Source organism: Salmo salar, chromosome 10 (assembly GCF_965601325.2).
Source record: "Salmo salar chromosome 10, fSalSal1, whole genome shotgun sequence".
In the NCBI taxonomy this organism is placed as follows: Eukaryota; Metazoa; Chordata; class Actinopteri; order Salmoniformes; family Salmonidae; genus Salmo; species Salmo salar.
The window spans coordinates 28,861,381-28,884,221 of NC_138300.1; the positions used below are offsets into that span (position 1 = coordinate 28,861,381).

The 22,841-nt window shown below is 41.1% G+C and overlaps 4 protein-coding genes across 14 annotated transcripts in view; 2 read left to right on the forward strand and 2 right to left on the reverse strand.

Moving 5' to 3' along the window:
- Positions 1–3,916: 3,916 nt before the first annotated feature.
- LOC106613917 (fizzy-related protein homolog) lies at positions 3,917–8,523 on the reverse strand. Of its 5 annotated transcripts, none has more exons than XM_014216704.2 (14): positions 8,435–8,523; positions 7,061–7,157; positions 6,711–6,839; positions 6,525–6,588; positions 6,296–6,423; positions 6,136–6,215; positions 5,855–6,038; positions 5,681–5,746; positions 5,459–5,561; positions 5,176–5,360; positions 4,805–5,038; positions 4,605–4,709; positions 4,427–4,519; positions 3,917–4,286 (listed from the first exon to the last, which is right to left on the reverse strand). In XM_014216704.2, the coding sequence occupies exons 2-14, from the start codon at positions 7,127–7,129 to the stop codon at positions 4,245–4,247; spliced, it is 1,482 nt and encodes a 493-aa protein (XP_014072179.1). In that variant the 5' UTR covers positions 7,130–7,157; positions 8,435–8,523; the 3' UTR covers positions 3,917–4,244. The 5 variants fall into 5 exon arrangements, with proteins under 5 accessions (XP_014072179.1, XP_014072177.1, XP_014072178.1 ...); XM_014216702.2 differs by having other exon boundaries at positions 6,296–6,426; positions 8,435–8,505; XM_014216703.2 differs by lacking the exon at positions 8,435–8,523 and adding an exon at positions 7,601–7,619 and having other exon boundaries at positions 6,296–6,426.
- On the forward strand, positions 7,681–9,806 carry LOC106613919 (uncharacterized). The gene is made up of 2 exons (XM_014216706.3): positions 7,681–8,176; positions 8,362–9,806. The coding sequence occupies exons 1-2, from the start codon at positions 8,003–8,005 to the stop codon at positions 9,580–9,582; spliced, it is 1,395 nt and encodes a 464-aa protein (XP_014072181.3). The 5' UTR covers positions 7,681–8,002; the 3' UTR covers positions 9,583–9,806.
- Positions 9,807–9,836: 30 nt separating this feature from the next.
- rfc4 (replication factor C (activator 1) 4) lies at positions 9,837–16,918 on the reverse strand. Of its 2 annotated transcripts, none has more exons than XM_014215727.3 (11): positions 16,777–16,912; positions 16,434–16,550; positions 16,142–16,220; positions 15,961–16,040; positions 15,715–15,834; positions 15,383–15,526; positions 15,094–15,214; positions 10,558–10,683; positions 10,359–10,439; positions 10,124–10,237; positions 9,837–10,037 (listed from the first exon to the last, which is right to left on the reverse strand). In XM_014215727.3, exons 2-11 carry the CDS (start codon positions 16,544–16,546, stop codon positions 9,948–9,950), a joined length of 1,068 nt encoding a protein of 355 aa, XP_014071202.1. In that variant the 5' UTR covers positions 16,547–16,550; positions 16,777–16,912; the 3' UTR covers positions 9,837–9,947.
- Positions 16,919–21,446: 4,528 nt separating this feature from the next.
- The window catches only part of mcf2l2 (MCF.2 cell line derived transforming sequence-like 2), a 135,817-nt gene continuing 134,422 nt past the window's right edge, over positions 21,447–22,841 (forward strand). For 4 of the 6 annotated variants that reach the window (XM_082956871.1, XM_082956876.1, XM_082956875.1 and 1 more), the window contains exon 1: positions 21,447–21,874. In XM_082956871.1, the coding sequence (XP_082812997.1) occupies positions 21,796–21,874 (79 nt within the window). In that variant the 5' untranslated portion in view covers positions 21,447–21,795. The remainder of the gene's footprint in view (positions 21,875–22,841) is intronic. The other 2 variants (XM_082956877.1, XM_082956878.1) reach the window with 1 other exon arrangement.

The window sequence follows — 22,841 nt, forward strand, 5'->3', positions numbered from 1 at the left end:
AGCGTACATAAACCTAACAGACAGGGGTATTACATATCAAGATTCATTTTCAATTTGTTAAATACTTTTATGGTGCGTATTGCTTTTTTGTTTTTACATTTACTGATCATTTCAAAATAATATTTAAATTCTATCTTAAATAATGTGAAGAGGGGTTTGTTCTCTGCCCACTTCATTCTATGGACAAAGAATCTTCCATGAAAGATAAACAAATGAACAATGAAAGTTAAATCAGGGTCCATATCATTTGGATCAAAATAAAACATATCAGTCTTTCAAATTAACATTAATAGTCGTTTATTTTAAAATAAAATCTTCGAACTCACTCCAAAATCTTCTGACATAAGAACAGTCCCAAAATAAATGGTCAAGAGTTTCTGGTTCACAACCACAAAATACACATTTGTTATCAATAGCTATTTTAAATCTGTGTATAATAAAGGTCTGTACAGGGTAGATTCTATGAATGAGTTTGTATGATACTTCTTTCACCTTATTAGATATACAATATTTACCAGATAACAACAAAACTTTGTTCCAGTTCACTTGTCCCAGGGCTGCATTCCAGTACATTTTGGCAGAGGGAATAGTAACATATTGACATAGTTTCCTTATATACATGTTATTACATTTATAGTTTAAAATGTCAATTCCTTCTAATTGTATTGAGGCTACAAAATCCTCAACAGTTGCACTTTGAGTATTGTTATATTCTCCTAAAAGAAGAATAGCACCTTTAGGGACAACTCTAACAACAATTTGATACTCCTCAGGAGTGAATGTAACATTGTGTGTTCTAATAAATTCTGGATAATCATATAATTGTCCATCATTATTCAATAATTGTTTAACCCAAATAATGTTGTTGTCAAACCAGTTCTGGAAAAATAAAGACTTGTTTTTGTATTTATGTCTTTATTATTCCAGATTGTATACCAATGTGGGGGAAAATTGTGTTTGTACATGAGGTTCCAAGTTAGCAGTACTTGTTTATGAAAGTTTGCAAGCTTAACAGGGATTTTACCCATATCAAAGGTGCATTTCAGTAAGAATTCTAGACCACCAATCTGTTGGAATATTACATTAGGGATGATATTCCAAATGCAATCCTTATTTCTTAAATAGTTTTGTATCCATTTAATCTTAAATATTATACTACAGGTTTTAAAATCCAGAGCATTCAACCCTCCCTCACTTTGGGTGCTACATATTACCGCTTTTCTTAAATAATGAGGTTTATTCCTCCACATGAAGTTAAATCATTTAGTATCAACCATCTTAGTTACTGACAGAGGAACATCCAAGGGAGATATAAACTAATCGGGACAGACCTTCAGATTTTGATAAAAGTGCACGTCAAGAAAAAGAAAGATCTATTAATAACCAGGAGTTAAATCTCTTACCAGTTTTCTCTACAATAGGAGAGAAATTTAAGTTGGCACTTTCTTTCTGATCTTTGCTAACTTTAATAGCAAGATATGTGATCACATCTTTTAAAGGGATATTACATACTGAGTTTTAAGTCACATCTTTTCAACGCAAATAATTGACATTTCCTAATATTCAGAGATAAACCTGATACATGTGAGAAGGCATTAATACACTCAATAGCTTTCCTGACTTCATTATGATCTTTCAAAAAAAAGGTGGTGTCGTCAGCCAATTGTGAACATTTTATCTTTTTGTCTTGTATCTGAATACCCCTAAAACTATCCTTATTTATATGATGTGCCATAACTTGTTTGACAAATAAGAAAGGAGAAATTGGGCATCCTTGTTTAACTCCACGTCTAATGTCGAATCTTTGTGAAGTTCCATGGGATAATTTAACAGAGCTGTAACTAATATTGTAAAGTGTGTTAATTACACTTTGAAAATATTGATCAAAACCAAAAAATCTAAGAGTCTCAAAAAGAAAATGATGTTCAACTGTATCAAATGCCTTGTAAAAGTCTACAAATAAAATAATGCTATCTTCCATAATGTGCTCATTGTAGTCTATCAAGTCCAATACTAGTTGAACTGCAGCAAGGCTATGCGCTGGTGGCGCCGGCAGCCAAATTGTCAAAATGCCGCCCCAAATTGAAGTGCCACCATAGGCTGGGGCCTAATCTTGCCTAATGGGAGGGCCGGCCATGCTAATAGGCCAAAACCAGATGGTTGTTTAGATTGTCTCATGACGACAGATGCACATTTAAAAAGTATACTGAACAAAAATATAAACACATGTTGGACCCATGTTTCATGAGCTGTAATAAAAGATCCCAGAATGCATGTAAAGCTTATTTATCTCATTTTTTTGTGCAAAAATGTGTTTACATCCCTGTTGGTGAGTGTTTCTACTTTGCCAAGATAATCCATTCACCTGACAGGTGTGGCATATCAAGAAGCTGATTAAACAGCATGATCATTACACAGGTGCACCTTGTGCTGGGGACAATAAAAGGCCACTCTAAAATGTGCAGTTTTGTCACACAATACAATGCCACAGGTGTCTCAAGTTTTGAAGGAGTGTGCAATTGGCATGCTGAATGCAGAAATGTCCACCCAAGCTATTGGGAGAGAATTCAATATTAATTTCTCTACCTACCATAAGCATTGTTTTAAAGAATTTGGCAGTACATCCAACCGGCCTCCCAACCGCAGACCACGTGTAACCATGCCAGCCCAGAATTTCCACATCCGACTTCTTCACCTGCGGGATGGTCTGAGACGAGCCACCCGGACATCTGATGAAACGGTGGGTTTGCATAACCAAAGAATTTCAGCACAAACTGTCAGAAACCGTCTCAAGGAAGCTCATCTGCATGCTCGTCATCCTCACCAGGGTCTTGACCTGACTGCAGATCGGCATCGTAACCGACCTCAGTGGGCAAATGCTCACCTTCGAAGTGTGCTCTTTACAGATAAAGCCTGGTTTCAACTGTACCGGGCAGCTGGTGTGTATGCCGTCGTGTGGATGAGAGGTTTGCTGATGTAAACGTTGTTTACAGACTACCCCATGGTAGCAGTGTGGTTATGGTATGGGCAGGCATAAGCTGTGCATGTTTGCCCCAGTCTATAAAACATAGAACAAACACAAGCGCATTTTATTAATGTAAATTTGAATGTAGATACCGTGACATGATCCTGAGGCCCATTGCTGTACCATTCATTCGCCACCATCACCTCATGTTTCATCATGATAATGCAAGGCCCCATGTCGCAAGGATCTGTACACGATTCCTAGAAGCTGAAAATGTTCCAGTTCTTCCATGGCCTGCACACTCACCAGAAATGTCACCCATTTAGCATGTTTGGGCTGCTCTGGATAGCCCTGTACGACAGCGTGTTCCAGTTCCCGCCAATATCCAGAATCTTCGCACAGCCATTGAAGAGGAGTGGGACAACATTCCAAAGACCACAATCAACAGCCTGATCAACTCTATGCGAAGGAGATGTGTCGCACTGCATGAGGCAAATGGTGGTCGCACCAGATACTGACTGGTTTTCTGATCCACGGCACTTTTTTTTAAGGCGTCTGTGACCAAGAGATGCAATTCTTTATTCCCAGTCATGTGAAATCCATACATTAGGGTCTAACTTATTTATTTAGCTAATTTCCTTATATGAACTATACCTCAGTAAAGTCTAAGAAAACACCAGACATTTCTTTTGAAATACTCTTGTTATATCTTGTTCTTGAGTTCCAGCAATTTAACATCACATTTTACTCAGTTTTGTTTACTCCACCCTACTATATTCAATGTAGTGCTTTGGCACATTTAGTGGCTATTTTTTTAATTCCAAAAGTTAATTGTTTTTCTTAAAATGGATTGCCATGATTGTCCCATTATATTATACAATTTGCCCCAGTCTATATAACATAACATTCAAATATAGAATTTCAAATGGCAAAAAAAAAATAATCAACAACTAAAATTGTAGATCCATTTCTCTACATTGTACTTTAAGGCTCCTTTAACACATACTTTCAACATAGACATGGAATACAAAAATCAACATAGAAAAAGCATAACTGTATATTGAAGTGTACATGAATAGAAAAAAATCTCATAAAAACATTGAGGACAAATTATTTTCTATCTGAAAATGATCCAGTTTCACTTGTTTCTGGGCAAAGTAAAACAGTTCTTTCCTCCTCCATGACAAGATGTCATGTCCATGTTGGGTCATTCTTTTGCATTGTGTTGATGAATGTTGTGATGAATTCAAGGCACTCCAAGTCCATTCCTGCGTTGCCGTTATCTTATCCTGGTAAAGAGGTTTAAAACTGACACCGATTCCTGAATAAAAAGAGGAAAAAGTTCATTTAAAATCACAGGACAACAAGAAAGTAAAACATAGACACGTACTGTAATTTTAAGAGCAGATTTGAGTGTAGTGTGTACTGTACAGAAATGTGAAAAAAACTCCACTTTTGCACCTTTGTTGACCGTGTTTTACTAAAGAGATTCCAGAAGCGTAGCGTTTCATCACCAGCCCCTGTGACGATGGCCTCACCATCAGGAGACATTGCCTTCATAGTGCAGGGGATAGACAATATCAGAACATTAGGAAAAGCTAGGAGGTTAGGAACATCAAAACAAGACAATGTTACTTACCAGGTAGAGCACCCTGTACGAGTGTCCGGTAAGCTTGGCTACTTGACTGAGTGCAGGATATTTCCACACCAGGATCTGATTCTGAGAGTAACCATGTGTGCTGACCTATAGAAAAGGGAGAGTGTCACCAGACCATCAAAGTGCCATCAAGGTTTAAATAACGTTATAGGATCACCATCACAACACTGAGTGGTACGTACCAGTTCATTGGCATGTTTCGACCATGCCAGGTTGCAGACCTGCGAGCCTGTGTCCATGCACTGCAGTGGCTGTGCGGTGAGCGTGTTCCAGAAGCGAATGCAGCGGTCAGCCGTTCCTCCCCCAGATGCCAGCAGCCCGTGCTGGTGGGGGGACCAGGCGATGGCTTTGACTGCAGCTAGGTGATCCGTGTACTGCTGCACTGGTGCCGTACTAGAGTGGTTCCACACAAGCAGCTGAGAGAAATGCAGGCCATAACCAGAACAGACATGCATGGTTGGTGAGGTTGTCATGTTATGTAAACTTGGCTAATCTATGTTAAAAGCCATATCTGAGGGTTGTGGACACAGAGTCATGATATATGCTATTATACCTTATTGTCATTGCCCCCAGATGCAAGCAGCTGGTGGTCTGTACTCCACTTCAGACCACACACTTCCTGCCGGTGACCCTGCAACTGACGGTCAGACTGGAGAGGTGGTGTGCGAATGTCCCTCTGCAGGATCATACGGTCTCGACTACCTGATGACAACTGGTCTGCGTTCCATGCCAGTGCACCTGTGGAAGATCAGACATGGGAATGGTGAGGGAGAGACCGATGAAATGAACAACTAGTATGCTACATCTATAACAGGGAATTTCCACTGAGTGCTCACCAACTCTAGCAGTGTGACCCTCTAGTGTAAAGAGCTTTTTGCCAGCTGCTGCATCCCAGATCTGTACGTAGCCTTTGTGAGTCCCCACCGCCACATGATTGCCCTGAATCAGAAACGCACAGCATTGGAGTCAGCAAACCACACACACAAAAAACACCTAGAGCAAGTAAAAAGTGTTATGGTGGGATTTACAAACGGCAGATTATATGGAGTTGAACTCACTCTCTCTGACCAGCCCACGGACGTAACAGAATTTCCCTCCACTGATAAGTCACACAGACGAGTTACCTGGAAAGACAAATCAATGCTCTCTGAGGGTTTGTATAGAAATGAACACCATGTGTAATGAGAGGCTAATTAAATCATATGCACATGTATTAGTCACACAAGCAGTACCTGGCTGGTGCAGGCACTCCAGAGATAGACGCATGTGCCTAAGCCAACACTCAGCACATTTAAAGCAGACCAGTCCACAAGGTTGAGGTAGAAGTCATCCTGTAGTTCTGGAGCATCCAAGACCTTGAATGGGATCTTTGAGATTTTACGAGTCTGCTTCCTGGGTGACCGTAGCAACTTCTGACTGCACAGAAAGAAAACAAACCAAATGAAAAAACATTGATTTGAAGTTAACAGTAACCACCCTGCAACTTTACAGAGACACCAACTTATGAATTTACCTTTTGCTACTGACAGGTGACAATGAGTAGGGAGAGATGCCATTGTCCTCATCTGTTGTGCTCCTAGCACTGAGAGAGTACTGCACATAAAGGAAAATATTTGGGTCAGACCTTGCTCCAGAATAACTTCATGTAGCTTGGAAACAAATGAGATTCTTACACTGAAGAGACTCCTCTTTTCCGGCGTGGATGGCTGCAACCGTCTGTCCTCTGTCTGGGGGTCCTGAACTTTGTCAATGCCTGCTCCGAGCAGCTCATTTTTCAGCAAAGCAGAGTAGGCCAGCCCATCTGCTAATTCAGAACCACAGTTACATTAACTACTATAATGTATGCCGTTCTTAAATGTTAGTAATTTCATCTGATGTGGCATAGTTTGTTATGTAACTTACCTTTGCTGCTATCAGATGTCGCATCCTTTGTTTTTCGATTCTGACTTGGTGATTTCTCATTCTCCTAAAAACACAGATCACATAAACATTTCTCTATGAGCTGACTAAATGTGTCAATAAAAGAAGCTATAGTGAGTTAATGTATTATAATTGATAGGGTATTAAAGAGGTTTAAGTGACATATACATTGATCCTGTGGAAGTTGATGTTCCAGTTGGCTCCTGCACGGGATGGGATGAACCTGTCACCATGTTTGCTGGGAGAGGACATTGGGGAGTTGTTGGGCGTCAGGTTTCGCATCACCTCGGTCACCTTCTGTATAATGACAACATGTAAAATAATGACTAATGATGAATCATGACAGGTAAATGGAGAACCAACAAGTGCCAGCGCCCTTTTAAAATAACATTGTTCTAATAGTATGGTCATCACTGCACCACGTTGGTTAGGTGAGACACACCTTCCTTTTAATAACACTTCAGAAATGTTCCCAGTAATATAATAAAAGCGAGAGTGGCATGATAATGAATACTCACAATGGGGCTGGTGTTTTCGTTCTGAATGTTGATCTGCCGAAGCAGGCGACGCTGATACTCTTGGTCCATAGTAGTGGTAGTGCCTCGCTGGCTGGATCTTGATTGGAAAGCCACAGTTAAAAGAGCAGTCTACTACTGGCACTGATCCTCTGCACATTGCATGCCAGATATTTTTTTTAACCAAGTTAACAGAAACAACACCACCAAATAAACGAGGGTTCAGTCTACGTCGATGACGTTTCACTAAACCATAGATAGCTAGCTAACTTCACTAAGGTCCGGAAGAATAGACAGGGAGCCTTCCCGTCTGCTTGGTAACGTTAGCAAGCTAAGTTAACTCTGATAAGCTACCAAATACCACACACAACGCCTTGGACACGGAAGTAAATATTTTTAAATCGAGTGCAGGTGTCAGGACACACCAGTATAATTTTTCTCTTATTCACGAGCAACTGAGGAGCAATAATGTAGAATGAAATAAGTACAAGTTCTGTGTGCTAGCTAGTTAACGTTAGCCGGCTAGCATAAAATATTACTGACCAAATTGCAATGCATTGTGGGAAATGTTTACGTAGCTAAGCTGTTCAAATCAAAACACTGAACAGTCACACGTTGTTGCCAGAGGAGAAGAATGCTGCTGCAGCTAGCTAACGTCCGTTTGGTGAATTCTGAAAACGCACATAAGCTATGTCGTTAGGTTAGCTAATCAACGTAGCTACTTCCTTTGCTAACAGTAAACACAGGTTAGCAAGCAAAGAGTTTAGCCAAATAATACTCATAACCAGAGCCATCTATGTATCTTAATACATGGATGTGCTGATAACACCCATGGAATTATGAGTTACGTTATCTAGCTCAAATTGAGCTTGAAAACATATCAGTTAGCTGCATGCATGTCTCCATTTTGATGCTGTAACGTTAGCTAGATTCGACACTTAAGCCATGGAGAGTTCTATGAAAAAAGCTGTTGTGGAACGGAGGTCGAGGCTTCTGTATCTGTCCATGAGGCGTAGAGAGAAGATTAGGAAAGCCATCATGGATAAACGGATGGAAATCCAACGGCATATCAGACATAGAATGTATATCCTCAACAAAATGAAGAGGCTTGCACATACAGTAAGTAACAATTTGATGTGGAATCAACCTGACATAAGGTCAAGTGTCTGTATCAAGAGAACACATGCAGTATTTCAAAGCCAAAATCAAATAGCCTAGGTGATTCAAACATCCCAACTTGAACAGTTTTTCAATGAGTAAAAAGTGGCAATTCAAATATCCATAATTGCTATATCTTTTTCTAGTTTCAGCCACCACCAAGCTCACCTTCAAGACCATCCTCCCCATCAAGACCCTCACCCATGAGACATTACTCACCTGCAGAGCCTAAATCAGACTGGTGGGAGAGGGTTGTGACTAAGGAGTTCCATCCTCAAGACTGGCTCAACACATTCCATCTGACCAAGGACACATTTGACCTACTCTGTGACCAGCTCAGACCGGAAGTAAAAGACCCTACCTGTCATGTCTCTCTGGAGAAACGCGTGGCAATGGTTATATTACGGTTGGCCACCAACTTGGACTATCTCTCTATCGGTGACCTACTTGGCACGAGCAGCACCACAGTAATCAAATGTGTACGAGACGTATGCAATATCATTGTGACCGTGCTGAAGCCACTCTTCATTCATCAGCCAAGTGAACAGGAGCTAGAGGAAATTGCTGCTGCGTTCAACACACAGTGGGGTTTCCCTCATTGTGTGGGTGTCATTGATTCTCTTCACATTTCTGTGAAATCTCAAAGCCAAACCAGTGATGGCTGGAACAGCAAAGGATGGCCCTCCACGGTGGTGCAGGGAGTTGTGAATGGACGTGGTCACTTCTGGGACATCCGTGTAGGCTTTTCAGGCAGCACTGATGATGCAACCATACTGCAGGGCTCTGAACTATGGATGTTGGCGAGAGAAGGGGGACTGTCACCTAAGACACCTCACAAACTCATGGGCCAACCTCTTGGCTATGTGCTGTTGGGTGATGCAGCCTTCCCTTTGCAGACCTGGCTGCTCAAATGTTATCCAGAGTCACCTCAACTAACACCTCAGCAACGTACATTTAATACTCAGCTAAGCCAAGCACGGACCCCTATTGAGGTTACCTTTCGTCGCCTGAAAGCCCGCTGGCAGTGCTTAAAGCGCAACAACAGCAATGCTGCCCTGATCCCTGTGATGACTCAGGCATGCTGCATTCTACATAATATGTGTGAGATGAATAATGATCCCTTTATAGAGAAGTGGCTTGAAGAGACGAGCCAAAGCCTTTCCCTGCCTTGTGACCTAGCTCCTGCATGTCTGGATGACTCCAATGGTGAGGCGGTGAGGTCTTTGCTATGCGATTACCTCCATCAGCTACCAGAATCACAGAAGCAGGGCAGTACACATACAGCGCCACCTGACCTGGCAGACTCTCGCCCTGTCACACTCTCTGAGTGTGCTGAAGCAGTCAACATATTAACTACACTAGACTGACAATGTTGATCTGTTACATCTGTAATCCTACTTTTCAAATGCATTGAAAAGTGATGTGTGTGTATGACGTATATTATGGACAGTATGTGCATGTCTGCCATGAAGCATCCATCTTAATTTATATATATATATATATATATGGTTACTTGTTTGTTTCCCAACTGACTCAAAGCCCAGATGATAAATGTGAAAATGTTTCTATAAAACTGACCCCTGAAGTATGAGTTGAACAGCACTGATTGACAAAGACAGTATTTACAGGAAACAATTAACATTTTAATACAGTCAACCTACAAAAATGTATAGAAAAGGCTGTTGGTCTAGATGCATATGGAGAGGAATGATCCATGAGGTTGTGGAGTCAGTTACTCAGTGGCTTGCTGCATGATCACAGAACACAGACTCAGCATCTGCAGGTACTCATCTGCACCATCCACTAAACACTTGTCAACCACCTGAAAAATTAGACAAATCAATAAGTCACTACTACTGTAAACTAAGTGCCACATTGATGTAAGTTATGCCATTTTGAAACACCTACTGCCATCTTTTCTGTGATGGCAGACTTCTGCTTGTCATTCAGCTCTTCCTCTATGATGGCTTCGTGTAGCTGGTTGATGATCTGTGTGGCAGCATAGCCCTCATCTACCATGTTCTGTAAGTGGAAGAATGGCCGGGTGATTAGTCTGACAAAAAGCTGCTACATTAAAAGTGTCATGCAGTTAGATTTTCGATCCCTATGTAATGAAGCAGCAATAAAAAGTGAATGTGCATACCCGAACAGCAATCTCTAGTTTTTCAAATGTTCCCTTGTAACAGATTTTGAGCAAATTGTCAATCATCTTGGGAGGAACAACCTTAGAGAGGAATGTGAGCATAGGTGTCAGCAAAGTTGGATACCTCTCTTTTGACTAGGCTGCAGTGCATAAAACAGGCAACTATTGTTGATGAGTGATATACAATAAAAGCACTCACCCCTGCTATCTCTATGACCGCACTCTCCGTGATCTCATTATCTGTGTTCAGCCGTGCAGCACTTTGAAGAAAGGTTATGGCTTTTCTAAGATCCCCTTCTGAAACCTTCACCAACGCTGCAATACCCTGCAGGAAAACAGAATGGAAGACGATTTTTATTAACTTTTATTTAACCAGGGGAAAAACACATATTTGACCTAGGTCTCATTTGCAAATGTGCCCTGGGAACAACAATACAGAAAATAAAATTATACACAATTTAAAAGACAATAAATAAATAGCAAATATTATATATACAAAAAAAACCCACATTTATCAATATAAAAATTCCTTTCTCCTAAACTGACCCAGAGACAACACATCCAAATGAAAAGTTACTTGGAGATTATCCCACATGATAGGGGCCTGATAGGAAAAGACAGATTTACCCAGCTCTGTGGAGTCTCCAGCATTAACCAACCCTGTGTTGTAATCAGAGTTTCTATATTTACACAATGATGTTAAGTAAATTGTAGTTTGAGTTAGGCTTTATAAACAAAAACAGAATAATGAAATGACCTATGTGTTTTTAGCAAGGTCCAACCAACTTTATGATAAAAGCATCTAACAGTAAAAACGGTTTGATGTTATAAAATGAAGTGTTTATTTTATTTCACCTTTATTTAACCAGGTAGGCTAGTTGAGAACAAGTTCTCATTTACAACTGCGACCTGGCCAAGAATAAAGCAAAGCAGTTCGACACATACAACAACACAGAGTTACACATGGAATAAACAAACATACAGTCAATAATACAGTAGAAATAAGTCTACATACAGTGTGTGCAAATGAGGTCATGGCCATGGTGGTGAAGTAAATACAATATACCAATTAAACACTGGAGTGATTGATGTGCAGAAGATGAATGTGCAAGTAGAGATACTGGGGTGCAAAGGAGCAAGATAAATAAATACAGTATGGGGGTGAGGTAGTTGGATGGGCTATTTACAGATGGGCCATGTACAGGTGCAGTGATCTGTGAGCTGCTCTGACAGCTGGTGCTTAAAGCTAGTGAGGGAGATATGAGTCTCCAGCTTCAGTGATTTTTGCAGTTCGTTCCAATCATTGGCAGCAGAGAACTGGAAGGAAAGGCGGCCAAAGTAGGAATTGGCTTTGGGGGTGACTAGTGAGATATACTTGCTGGAGCGCGTGCTACGGGTGGGTGCTGCTATGGTGACCAGTGAGCTGAGATAAGGCGTAGCTTTACCTAGCAGAGACTTGTAGATGACCTGGAGCCAGTGGGTTTGGCGACGAGTATGAAGCGAGGGCCAGCCAACGAGAGCATACAGGTCGCAATGGTGGGTAGTATATGGGGCTTTGGTGACAAAACGGATGGCACTGTGATAGACTGCATCCAATTTGTTGAGTAGTGTTGGAGGCTATTTTGTAAATGACATCGCCGAAGTCGAGGATCGGTAGGATGGTCAGTTTTACGAGGGTATGTTTGGCAGCATGAGTGAAGGATGCTTTGTTGCGAAATAAGAATTCTAGATTTCACTTTGGATTGGAGATGCTTAATGTGAGTCTGGAAGGAGTTTACAGTCTAACCAAATACCTAGGTATTTGTAGTTGTCCACATATTCTAAGTCAGAACCGTCCAGAGTAGTGATGCTGGGCGGGCAGGCAGTTGTGGGCAGCGATCGGTTGAAGAGCATGCATTTAAGAGCAGTTGGAGGCAACGGAAGGAGAGTTGTATGGCATTGAAGCTCATCTGGAGGTTAGTTAACACAGTGTCCAAAGAAGGGCCAGAAGTATACAGAATGGTGTCGTCTGTGTAGAGGTGGCTCAAAGAATCACCAGCAGCAAGAGCAACATCATTGATGTATACAGAGAAGAGTCGGCCCGAGAATTGAACCCTGTGGCAACCCCATAGAGACTGCCAGAGGTCCAGACAACTGGCCCTCCGATTTGACACACTGAACTCTATCAGAGAAGTAGTTGGTGAACCAGGCGAGGCAGTCATTTGAGAAACCAAGGCTGTTTAGTCTGCCGATAAGAATGTGGTGATTGACAGAGTCGAAAGCCTTGGCCAGGTCGATGAATACGGCTGCACAGTAATGTCTCTTATCGATGGCGGTTATGATATCGTTTAGGACCTTGAGCGTGGCTGAGGTGCACCCATGACCAGCTCGGAAACCAGATTGCATAGCGGAGAAAGTACGGTGGGATTCGAAATGGTCGGTGATCTGTTTGTTAACTTGGCTTTCGAAGACTTTAGAAAGGCAGGGCAGGATGGATATAGGTCTGTAGCAGTTTAGGTCTAGAGTGTCTCCCTCTTTGAAGAGGGGGATGATCACGGCAGCTTTCCAATCTTTGGGAATCTCAGCCGATACTAAAGAGAGGTTGAACAGGCTAGTAATAGGGGTTGCAACAACTTCGGCAGATCATTTTAGAAAGAGAGGGTCCAGATTGTCTAGCCCGGCTGATTTGTAGTGGTCCAGATTTTGCAGCTCTTTCAGAACATCAGCTATCTGGATTTGGGTGAAGGAGAAATGGGGGAGGCTTGGGCGAGTTGCTGTGGGGGGTGCCGGGCAGTTGACCGGGGTAGGGGTAGCAGGTGCCAAGCATGGCCAGCCGTAGAAAAATGCTTATTGAAATTCTCAATTATAGTGGATTTATCGGTGGTGACAGTGTTTCCTAGCCTCATTGCAGTGGGCAGCTGGGAGGAGGTGCTCTTATTCTCAATGGACTTTACAGTGTCCCAGAACTTTTTTTGAGTTTGTGCTACACGATGCAAATTTCTGTTTGAAAAAGCTAGCCTTTGCTTTCCTAACCGCCTGTTTATATTGGTTCCTAACCTCCCTGAAAAGCTGCATATCACGGGGGCTATTCGATGCTAATGCAGTACGCCACAGGATGTTTTTGTGCTGGTCAAGGGCAGTCAGGTCTGGAGTGAACCAAGGGCTATATCTGTTCCTGGTTCTACATTTTTTTGAATGGAGCATGCTTATTTAAGATGGTGAGGAAAGCACTTTTAAAGAATAACCAGGCATCCTCTAATGATGGGATGAGGTCAATATCATTCCAGGATACCCCGGCCAGGTCGATTAGAAAGGCCTGCTCGCTGAAGTGTTTTAGGGAGCGTTTGACAGTGATGAGGGGTGGTCATTTGACCGCAGACCCATTACGGATGCAGGCAATGATCGCTGAGATCTTGGTTGAAAACAGCAGAGGTGTATTTGGAGGGCAAGTTGGTTAGGATGATATCTATGAGGGTGCCCATGTTTACGGATTTGGGGTTGTACCTGGTAGGTTCATTGATAATTTGTGTGAGATTGAGGGCATCAAGCTTAGATTGTAGGATGGCCGGGTTAAGCATGTCCCAGTTTAGGTCACCTAGCAGCACAAGCTCTGAAGATAGATGGGGGGGCAATCAATTCACATATGGTGTCCAGGACACAGCTGGGGGCAGAGGGTGGTCTATAGCAAGCGGCAACTTGTTTCTGTGTGCTATGATAAATTGTGTCCAAGGGCTTCAAAACACTGGTAGCTGCATTCATGTATATAATATCGCCATAATCTATAACAGAAATAAATGTGGACTGAATATTTGTTTTCTACTATTTAATATAAGGTCCTATTCCTATGGAAGAAGCCCAACTTAATTCTTAATTTCTCGACTAACTCGTCAAAATGCTTTTTAAAAGATAGCTTTACCTCAATCCAGATATGTATAGGCGTGGACACGATCAATTGGGGCACCATCTAACATACTTAAGCATAAATCATCAGTTACATTATTACATGATTTGGAAAATAACATGTACTTGGTTTTACCAGCATTTAGTATCAACTTCTGGTCAACCAAGGCCTTCTGCAAGGTAGTAAAAGCAGATTGAAGAGTCAGAGCCTGAGCTGCCATAGGGGCAGTAGCGTATACAACAGTGTACGCAGATGACAGATGAAAGTTACAGTTTTGTACAGATAGACCAATGCTGTTAATACAAATAGTGAAAAGAACTAGACCAAGAATCGAACCCTGTGTGACACCTTTTGTTATGTCTAGAAATCCTGACTTAACCCCATCAGTAAGTATACACTGTTCTGTCTTTTAAATAATTCTCAAACCAGCTGCAAGCAGTCCGATCTAAGCCAATCATAGAGTTTCTGAATAAGTAAGGTGTGATCCACAGTGTCGAGTGCCTTGGACAGGTCAATGAAGAAGGCAGCACAGTGTTTCTTCGTATCTAAACAATTTATGACATAATTTAAAACCATAGAAGTAGTAGAGATGATACTATGACCTGGTCTGAACCTGGACTGTTTTACATTCAGAAAAGATGTAGCAGTTAAAAGGGATCCAGCTGAGTATTAATCAATGATTCCAGGATTTTTTCTAGGCAAGAGAGTTTGGTAAGGGGACGATAATTATTTAGATCACTCAGGTCGCCACCTTTATGTAGAGGAAGCGCATGGGCTGCCTTCCAAACTCTAGGGATAGTACTCAATATAATTGTAAAACAATGATGATGCAGTGTGTGCAGTTGTAATCATTACCTCCTTTGAGTACTTGAGATTCTCCTTGTCACAGATATCCAGCAGGCGCTCTTCTTGGACCTGATTTGCTAGAGGTTTGAAGCGGAATTTGGAGCATCTGGATGTCAAGGGCTCAATAATCCTGGAAATAAAATCAGTCAATTTAAGTTGGCTTAGCTACAGATTTAACATTTATTACATCATATTGTAAAGTGTCTCAAAGAGTTTGTAATGTTATGTAAAAAAAAAAAAATACAACTTATAGATTTCATATTCTAGAGTGCCTCTTGGAATACGAAGCCCAATTGACCTGCTGATGTAGTTGCAGATGAGACAGAAGCGGGTGGTCCGGGACTCCTTCTCCATGGTGCGTCTGAGAGCAGCCTGAGCAGCATTGGTCATTGAGTCAGCCTCATCCAGGATGATGATCTTAAAGGGTGGACATGGTTTCCCACTGTCAGAGGTAAGGAATGGAAAGAGGCTTTAATATCCTAATTTAACATGAACAATTTGCTGACTGTTATAGGGGGTAAGGAAGGTACATGCATTATATGATCTGATTTGTTGTGTAGATTGCGCTAGCTACGTGTGTGTTTGGGGGGGTATGTGAATGTAATGAAGGTTAATTAAACTGGTACTTGCTCAGTGCGGTGGCCTGCTACAGTCAGCTGGGCAAATCTCTTGACTTTCTCTCTCACCACCTGAATCCCTCTCTCATCAGAGGCGTTCAGCTCCAGCACTCTCTGTCGGTACAGCTCTGGCCTGTGGAAAGGAACGGAAACTGAAAACTTACTGTGGTGTAGACAATCACTGAAACCCACAAACGCAGATCTGCATCAGTTGGGAGTTGGAATGCAGTAATCTGGAAAGCTGGTGAGTCACTCTCACCCATAAAGTTCCCTGGCTGCAGCCAGGATGGTGGAGGTCTTTCCTGTTCCAGGTGGTCCATAGAACAGTAGATTGGGGAGCTGCAACAGAAATCATGTAATATTCAAACAGAATCCCAGGCAGACAGTATTTACCCTAAGCATATGAAGTCACTACTCATGGAATTGAAGAGGCTACTTACATCAGCGCCCTCTATAGTCTTCTTCAGCACAGCAACCACCTCCTCTTGAAACGCCACCTCTTCCATACATTTTGGTCTACTGTAAACAGCCAAACAAGGGTTTTCAGTGTAGTTGATCAAATTAATGCAGGGTTTTCTATCTGACTAAACATATTAAGCCACTTTAATTATCACCAAGATATTTGTCTGCAGCTACCGAATAGCATTTCTATTCTTTGGGTGTCTGTAATTACATTCTATGAATGAAGATTCTCAAGGGCTTATACTACAGCCGCGGAGAAATTGAACTTACTATTTCTCTACCCAGGGGACAGATTTCTGCTTCTTCTCTCCACTGGTCCCTGTACCTTTCTCTTTCAGAGGTCTGGTGCCTTGAGTTGATGTTCCTTTCAAAAACGCCTGCATGGCTCTTCCTTGAAAATAGGATTTAGAAAACAGATCACTGCCCATTAGTCACTGAGTCTTACTTGACTGTCTTGAGTGTCAAAAAGAGGGACACGTTCACCTCTTTCTTTGACAATCTAGCTAACGTTAGCTAAACAATAACAAGCACCAGCTAGCTCGCAGAACAGTTAGCAAGTAGCAACAGTGCTCAGTAGCTAGCTATATAGCTTTGGTAATAAGAATTAACTTACCCAAAGTTGATTGAAACCAGACTTTACACTTAACTTACACCGTTTAAAATAATTAGGTATATGTAGCTAGATAAAATGCGTTGACATTCGGGATGTGTAATCTGTTGACATGTGTGGTTAATTTCCCGCCCTGACGGTTGTCACTAGTTACTATAGCCACAAAATTAGAATTATGTCTAAAACCACGCCTATTTATAAAATGTATCTTCTTAAAATCAAACCCTAGACGTAACCCTAACCTTAACTGAACGGCTAACCTCATGCCTAACATTACATTAAGATCAAAAAGCATTTTTGTTTTATTTTCATTAATTTTTACAACACAGACAATGTTGACTTTGTGGCTGTTGTAACTAGTGACAACCCGCCCTGATGGAGAAGATGCGACGCCTTCTTCCGCCTACGGTAATCTTTTTCCTCCAATCAGAGAGTTGAGCGACGGTAATGTTTTAATATTCAAGACGTCTTCTTCTCTTCATCCGTCTCCTCATCTAGGGCGGTAGCTCCTGTTGTACTACTATCGAATGATGTATTTAAAATAACATAGTGAGAAAATAAGTAAAATTATGCCATGGCATTGTTTAATACTCGTTTCTTATTGGCTTGAAGGGCATTCTAGAGCGTGCATTATTTTCGTATGACACACGGTATATCGGCACGGTAGAATTTGGCTTTAGTTCATACTTACATGGTTTGAAAGCAAAAGTCGAATTGAAAACATGATTGGTATTGTTGAATTCGATTATCATAATATAAAGCTCGGACTGATGGTTTGGTTACCTAAAATAGCAAGTCTGTTTGATTACCACAGCAACTATTGTAGCTATCTAGTAAACTTGCTAGCAACTTCAGATGTTGAACACATTTCTACTGGCAAATTAATGAACACATTTCTAGTGGCATATGTGTTGAATTATAGCCATGGTATAAAAGGGATAATTATCTCGGGGCTCAATGCTTTCTCTGGAAAATAACGCAACTCCTTGGAAGGTAATTTCAACTCAAGTTTCATCGTCATGGAAAACACCTTTGGCGTCCTTCAACATTATTTTCCATAGAACGCATAGCCCCTCGTTGATTATCCCTTACACATTTTCATTTTGTATGCCTCATCACCAGTCACGACCAGCTGTCAGTTATTCATGATTGTCGCCTGGGGTAATGGAGAGACCATTTCTATTTCTATGGGAGTGACATTAGGGGCGCAGATGTCTATGGGGCGGCTGCTCGATGCTCGTCTCCTAGGCAATCGCCAAGGTCCCAAGGGCAACAACGTGTGGTAAGAAGATAATGCCCTTGGCTTGCATGTTTGCGTTCATCAAAATGTGGGACAGAGTAGTAGAGGGATGGGTTGACCTTATTGTATTGAATCATGCTTTCTTGCATGACATTACACTATTAATACACTCTGTATTAATACAGCCAGTGATGGGGAAGCTACTTTGAAAATATAGGTTACCAAGCTACCATGTTACTTCACAATGGAAGAATTTGAGCTACACCAAAACTACCCTAAAGAAATATGTTGTTTACTTAGCTAAAGTTGATTCAACCTGTTTTTGCCCAGTGAGTTGTTCCAATAGTTAGATAGACTGCTCATGGTCTGCAAAGTTTGAAACTTTTGATAGATTTAAACAAACTACAGTGTATTCTGAAAGTATTCAGACCCCTTGACCTTTTCCACATTTTGTTACGTTACAGCCTTATTCTAAAATGTATTACATTATTTTAATCAATCTATACACAATACCCCATGATGACAAAGCAAAAACAGGTTTCACAAATGTTTGCAAAATTATGAAAAATAAAAAAACAGAAATATCACATTTAGATAAGTATTCAGACCCTTTACTCAGTACTTTGTTGAAGCACTTTTGGCAGCAATTACAGCCTCAATTCTTTGGGTATGACGCTACAAGCTTGGCACACCTGTATTTGGGGAGTTTCTCACATTCTTCGGGGCAGACTCTCTCAAGATCTGTCAGTTTGGATAGGGAGCGTCGCTGCACAGCTATTTTCAGGTCCCTCCAGAGATGTTTTTCATCAAGGATATCTCTGTACTTTGCTCCATTCATCTTTCCCTCGAAACTGCCTAGTCTATCAGTCCCTGCTCCTGAAAACATCCCCACAGCCTGATGCTGCCACCACCATGCTTCACCGTAGAAAGAGTGCCAGGTTTCCTCCAGACGTGACACTTGGTATTCAGGCCAAAGACTTCAATCTTGATTTCATCAGACCAGAGAATCTTGTTTCTCATGGTCTGAGTCCTTTAGGTGCCTTTTGGCAAACTCCAAGCAGGCTGTCATGTGTCTTTTACTGAGGAGTGGCTTCCATCTGGCGACTCTACCATAAAGGCCTGATTGGTGAAGTGCTGCAGAGATGGTTGTCTTTCTGGAAGGTTCTCCCATCTCCACAGAGAAATTCTGGAGTTCTGTCAGAGTGACCATCTGCTTCTTGGTCACCTCCATGACCAAGGCTCTTCTCTCCCGATTGCTCAGTTCTAGGAAGAGTCTTGGTGGTTCCAAACTTCTTCCATTTAAGAATGATGGAGGCCACTGTGTTTTTGGGGACCTTCAATGCTGCAGAAATGTTTTGGTACCCTTCCCCAGATCTGTGCCTCGACACAATCCTGTCTCGGAGCTCTACAGACAATTCCTTTGACCTCATGGCTTGGGTTTTGCTCTGACATGCACTGTCAACTGTGGGACCTTATATAGACAGGTATGTACCTTTCCAAATCATGTCCAATCAATTGAATTTACCACAGCTGGACTCCAATCACGTTGTAGAATCATATCAAGTATGATCAATTGAAACAGGATGCTCCTGGGCTCAATTTCGAGTCTCATAGCAAAGGGTCTGAATACTTATGTAAATAAGGTATTTCTATTTTTTATCTTTAATACATTTGCGAAAAATGCAAAAAAACTGTTTTCGCTTTGCCATTATGGGGTATTGTGTGTAGATTGATGAGGATTTTTTAAAATCCATTTTAGAATAAAGCTGTAATCTAACAAAATGTGGAAAAAGTCAAGGGATCCGAATACTTTCCGAATGCACTGTAATTCGAAATCACCATGGTCACAACCATAAACTGTCAACTCCATCTATCTGATGGATAGAATATGAATTTTGGTTCAAATATGTTTTTTTAATGTATATTTTAGAGTCATAAAGCAACTGAGGAAAAACAAAATGTGTACTTTTTACACCACTTGAATGAAGAAAAATGCAATTTTTGTTAACTCCGTCAGATTTTTGTCTCACGTCAACTCCGTCAGAGTACTGGAAGATCTGATAGAATGGTTATGTTTATATTGGGGATTTTCAAATAGATCATGTTTCATATTATGTGTGGCTCGTCAAATCTGTCACTGATGGCTAACCCCCTTAATATACATTTTATTTGTCAATATTCTGAAATAAATGTAAGCACTGATCTGCAACATATGCTTAAACTATTGAAGCATTTGCTGTGCTAGACCTAAGGGATGATGTTTGCTTTATAAATGCCCTGAGTGTACAAAACATTAGGTACACCTTCCTAATATTGAGTTGCACCACCCTTTTGCCATCAGAACAGCCTCATTTTGTTGGGGCATGGACTCTACAAGGTGTCGAAAGAGTTCCACAGGGATGCTAGCCCATGTTGATTCCAGTGCTTCCCACAGTTGTGTCAAGTTGGCTGGATGTCCTTTGGGTGGTGGACCATTCTTGATACACACAGGAAACTGTTGAGTGTGAAAAAGCCAGGAGCATTTCAGTTCTTGACACATTCAAACCAGTGCACCTGGCACCTACTACCATACCCCGTTCAAAGGCACTTACATTTTTTGTCTTGCCCATTCCCCCTCTGAATGGAACACATACATAATCCATGTCTCAATTGTCTCAAGGCTTAAAAATCCTTCTTTAACCTACTTCTCCCTGATTGAAGTGGATTTAATAGGTGACATCAGTAAGGGATTATAGCTTTCACCTGGATTTACCTGATCAGTCTATCTATGCCATGGAAAAGCAGGTGTTCCTAATGCTATAAAACAAAACCAAAAAAATATTTGTATTATATAGTTCAATAATCTAATGTTAGACTTAAACAATCAAAGCCTTTAAAAACTTGTTGGACAATAAATGTAGAATTGAAATGTCTTACGGAGTTGACATAAATCCAGTTAGGTGCATTTTATGAAACAAATCTAGAATTAGTAGGTTGTTCCCTTACATGGTGTGATAGCTGATACTTTGGTCTATCAAAATATATATTTCCAATTTTGTTAATATGAATAAAAATATTTGTGAAAAAAACGAGTTGAGATTGTCCCGTTTTTCAAGAGTCCCAGAACTACATATTTAGTTTCTGTACGCTAACAGCCTATTTCAGCCTACACATTTCCATTATTAAAATTGATTACTTGAAAATGAAATCCTTTACTTACAATATTATATTTTAAATGTATATGATATTATTTGATATTATCTGCCATTTAGATTAAGCAGATTTTTTTTAGAAGCAACATTTTCATCATAGCCGAAGTGGTACTGTAGCTCCATTCCAGTGGCTCTATAGCTCCAGGTTTTGTGTTAGTGAATCCATTAGCCCCCTATCTCCCCAAGGCAGGTAGCTGCTCTCTGATTTGCTTCCTGGTGTCTGACTCAGCCTTTATTACAGCAAGCCGAGCATCAGCCTGAAAGCAGTGTTAGCCCCTCCTGATTGGCTCACCCAGTGAGCGTGTGTGTATCCATCCATTATTAAGGACACATACACATACTATGCTAAATTGTATTGCACTTTTTGAGGAAAATATATATTTTTTGTGGAGTTAGAGATATCCGCAGACCCTGAAGTTTCTTCCCTTCTCTCACATCATCTCTGAGGTGCTTTCGGACTGGGAGTGGCACTGTGCTTTGTGTGTGAAGGGTCCTTCAGCCTCCGGTGAGGGAGCGGATTGACAAAGGAGAGTGGTGGAGAGTAGAGCAGAGGAGGGGAGAGAGGAGAGCCAAAGCTGCACACACCCTGAGATGCTCTGCTGGCTAAGAGAGGAGGAGATGTCTCTGCAGGAGTTCCAGCAGCGTGTGGACTGTGTCATCACACATGTCGGTGAGTGTCCTGTCTTCATCCCTCCATCAGCCATCAGCCATCAGCCACACTGGGGGTTGTGGGGAGGGAAGGGGTATGTACCAGGGAGAGAAAGAGGGAGCAGGGAGGTGATACCCAGCAGCTGCTCCCTGGATGGTCTCCCTATTCCAGGCAGTATCCTTAGAAATGCTCAGATATGGAATTGCTTTATAATAGAGATACATGTGTAAATGTATGGTCTAAACTGGTAGAAATGTCAGATTTGGGCTGATCATTATAGCTGCAATTTACATAGTTAGTTCAAGGTCATAGTCAACGTTACACAAATAACCATGAAGTATGTGGTTATATCTAGTGGGATCTGGTATGTGGATTTATATTTTATTATTGTATAGATTCATAATGGACGCATCATGTTCCTCACACCAGTCAGACTTCTCATACTATGCTGGTGTAGTAACTAGTTGTCACAGAATTTCAGAGGGGTGTCATCAGAGAGTGTGATTGTCAAATCAAATCAAAGAGAAATCAAATGTTATTTTGTCACATACACATGGTTAGAAGATGTTAATGCGCATGTAGCGAAATGCTTGTGGTGTTACAAAATACTTGTGATGTAGCGAAATGCTTGTGATGTAGCGAAATGTTTGTGATGTAGCGAAATGCATGTGGTGTAGCAAAATGCTTGTGATGTAGTGAAATGCTTGTGATGTAGCGAAATGCTTGTGGTCCTATGCTCCTATATTGAAAAGGATTTTTCCATTATCTGGAAATCCCATCCCATTCTTATTATGAATTTAATTGTAAATCACTATAACCACATTTAAGCGCTAATATGTATATCATCATGAAGATAGATATACTGTATTTACTGGTATCTATGGGTTTCATTAGCTATTTAATGAAAGTCAATGTTATTAGCCAAAGAAAACAGAAAACCTAATATAAATCTCTTTAGATTCCTATTTCCCCCTCTCTCAATTCCTCT

What these genes read in the sequence shown, in the direction of transcription:
- LOC106613917 (XM_014216702.2), bottom strand. Translation starts at nt 7,129, where the DNA reads ATGGACCAAGAGTATCAGCGTCGCCTGCTTCGGCAGATCAACATTCAG. An exon ending in TCAACTTCCACAGGATCAAT is followed by an intron (nt 6,589 to 6,710) that starts GTATATGTCACT and finishes CTGTGTTTTTAG; the next exon opens with GAGAATGAGAAATCACCAAG. An exon ending in AAAAGAGGAGTCTCTTCAGT is followed by an intron (nt 6,216 to 6,295) that starts GTAAGAATCTCA and finishes CTTTATGTGCAG; the next exon opens with TACTCTCTCAGTGCTAGGAG.
- rfc4 (XM_014215727.3), bottom strand. Translation starts at nt 16,546, where the DNA reads ATGCAGGCGTTTTTGAAAGGAACATCAACTCAAGGCACCAGACCTCTG. An exon ending in GTAGCAGGCCACCGCACTGA is followed by an intron (nt 15,527 to 15,714) that starts GCAAGTACCAGT and finishes TACCTCTGACAG; the next exon opens with TGGGAAACCATGTCCACCCT. An exon ending in ATCTCAAGTACTCAAAGGAG is followed by an intron (nt 10,684 to 15,093) that starts GTAATGATTACA and finishes GTTTTCCTGCAG; the next exon opens with GGTATTGCAGCGTTGGTGAA.
- LOC106613919 (XM_014216706.3), top strand. Translation starts at nt 8,003, where the DNA reads ATGGAGAGTTCTATGAAAAAAGCTGTTGTGGAACGGAGGTCGAGGCTT. An exon ending in TGAAGAGGCTTGCACATACA is followed by an intron (nt 8,177 to 8,361) that starts GTAAGTAACAAT and finishes ATCTTTTTCTAG; the next exon opens with TTTCAGCCACCACCAAGCTC.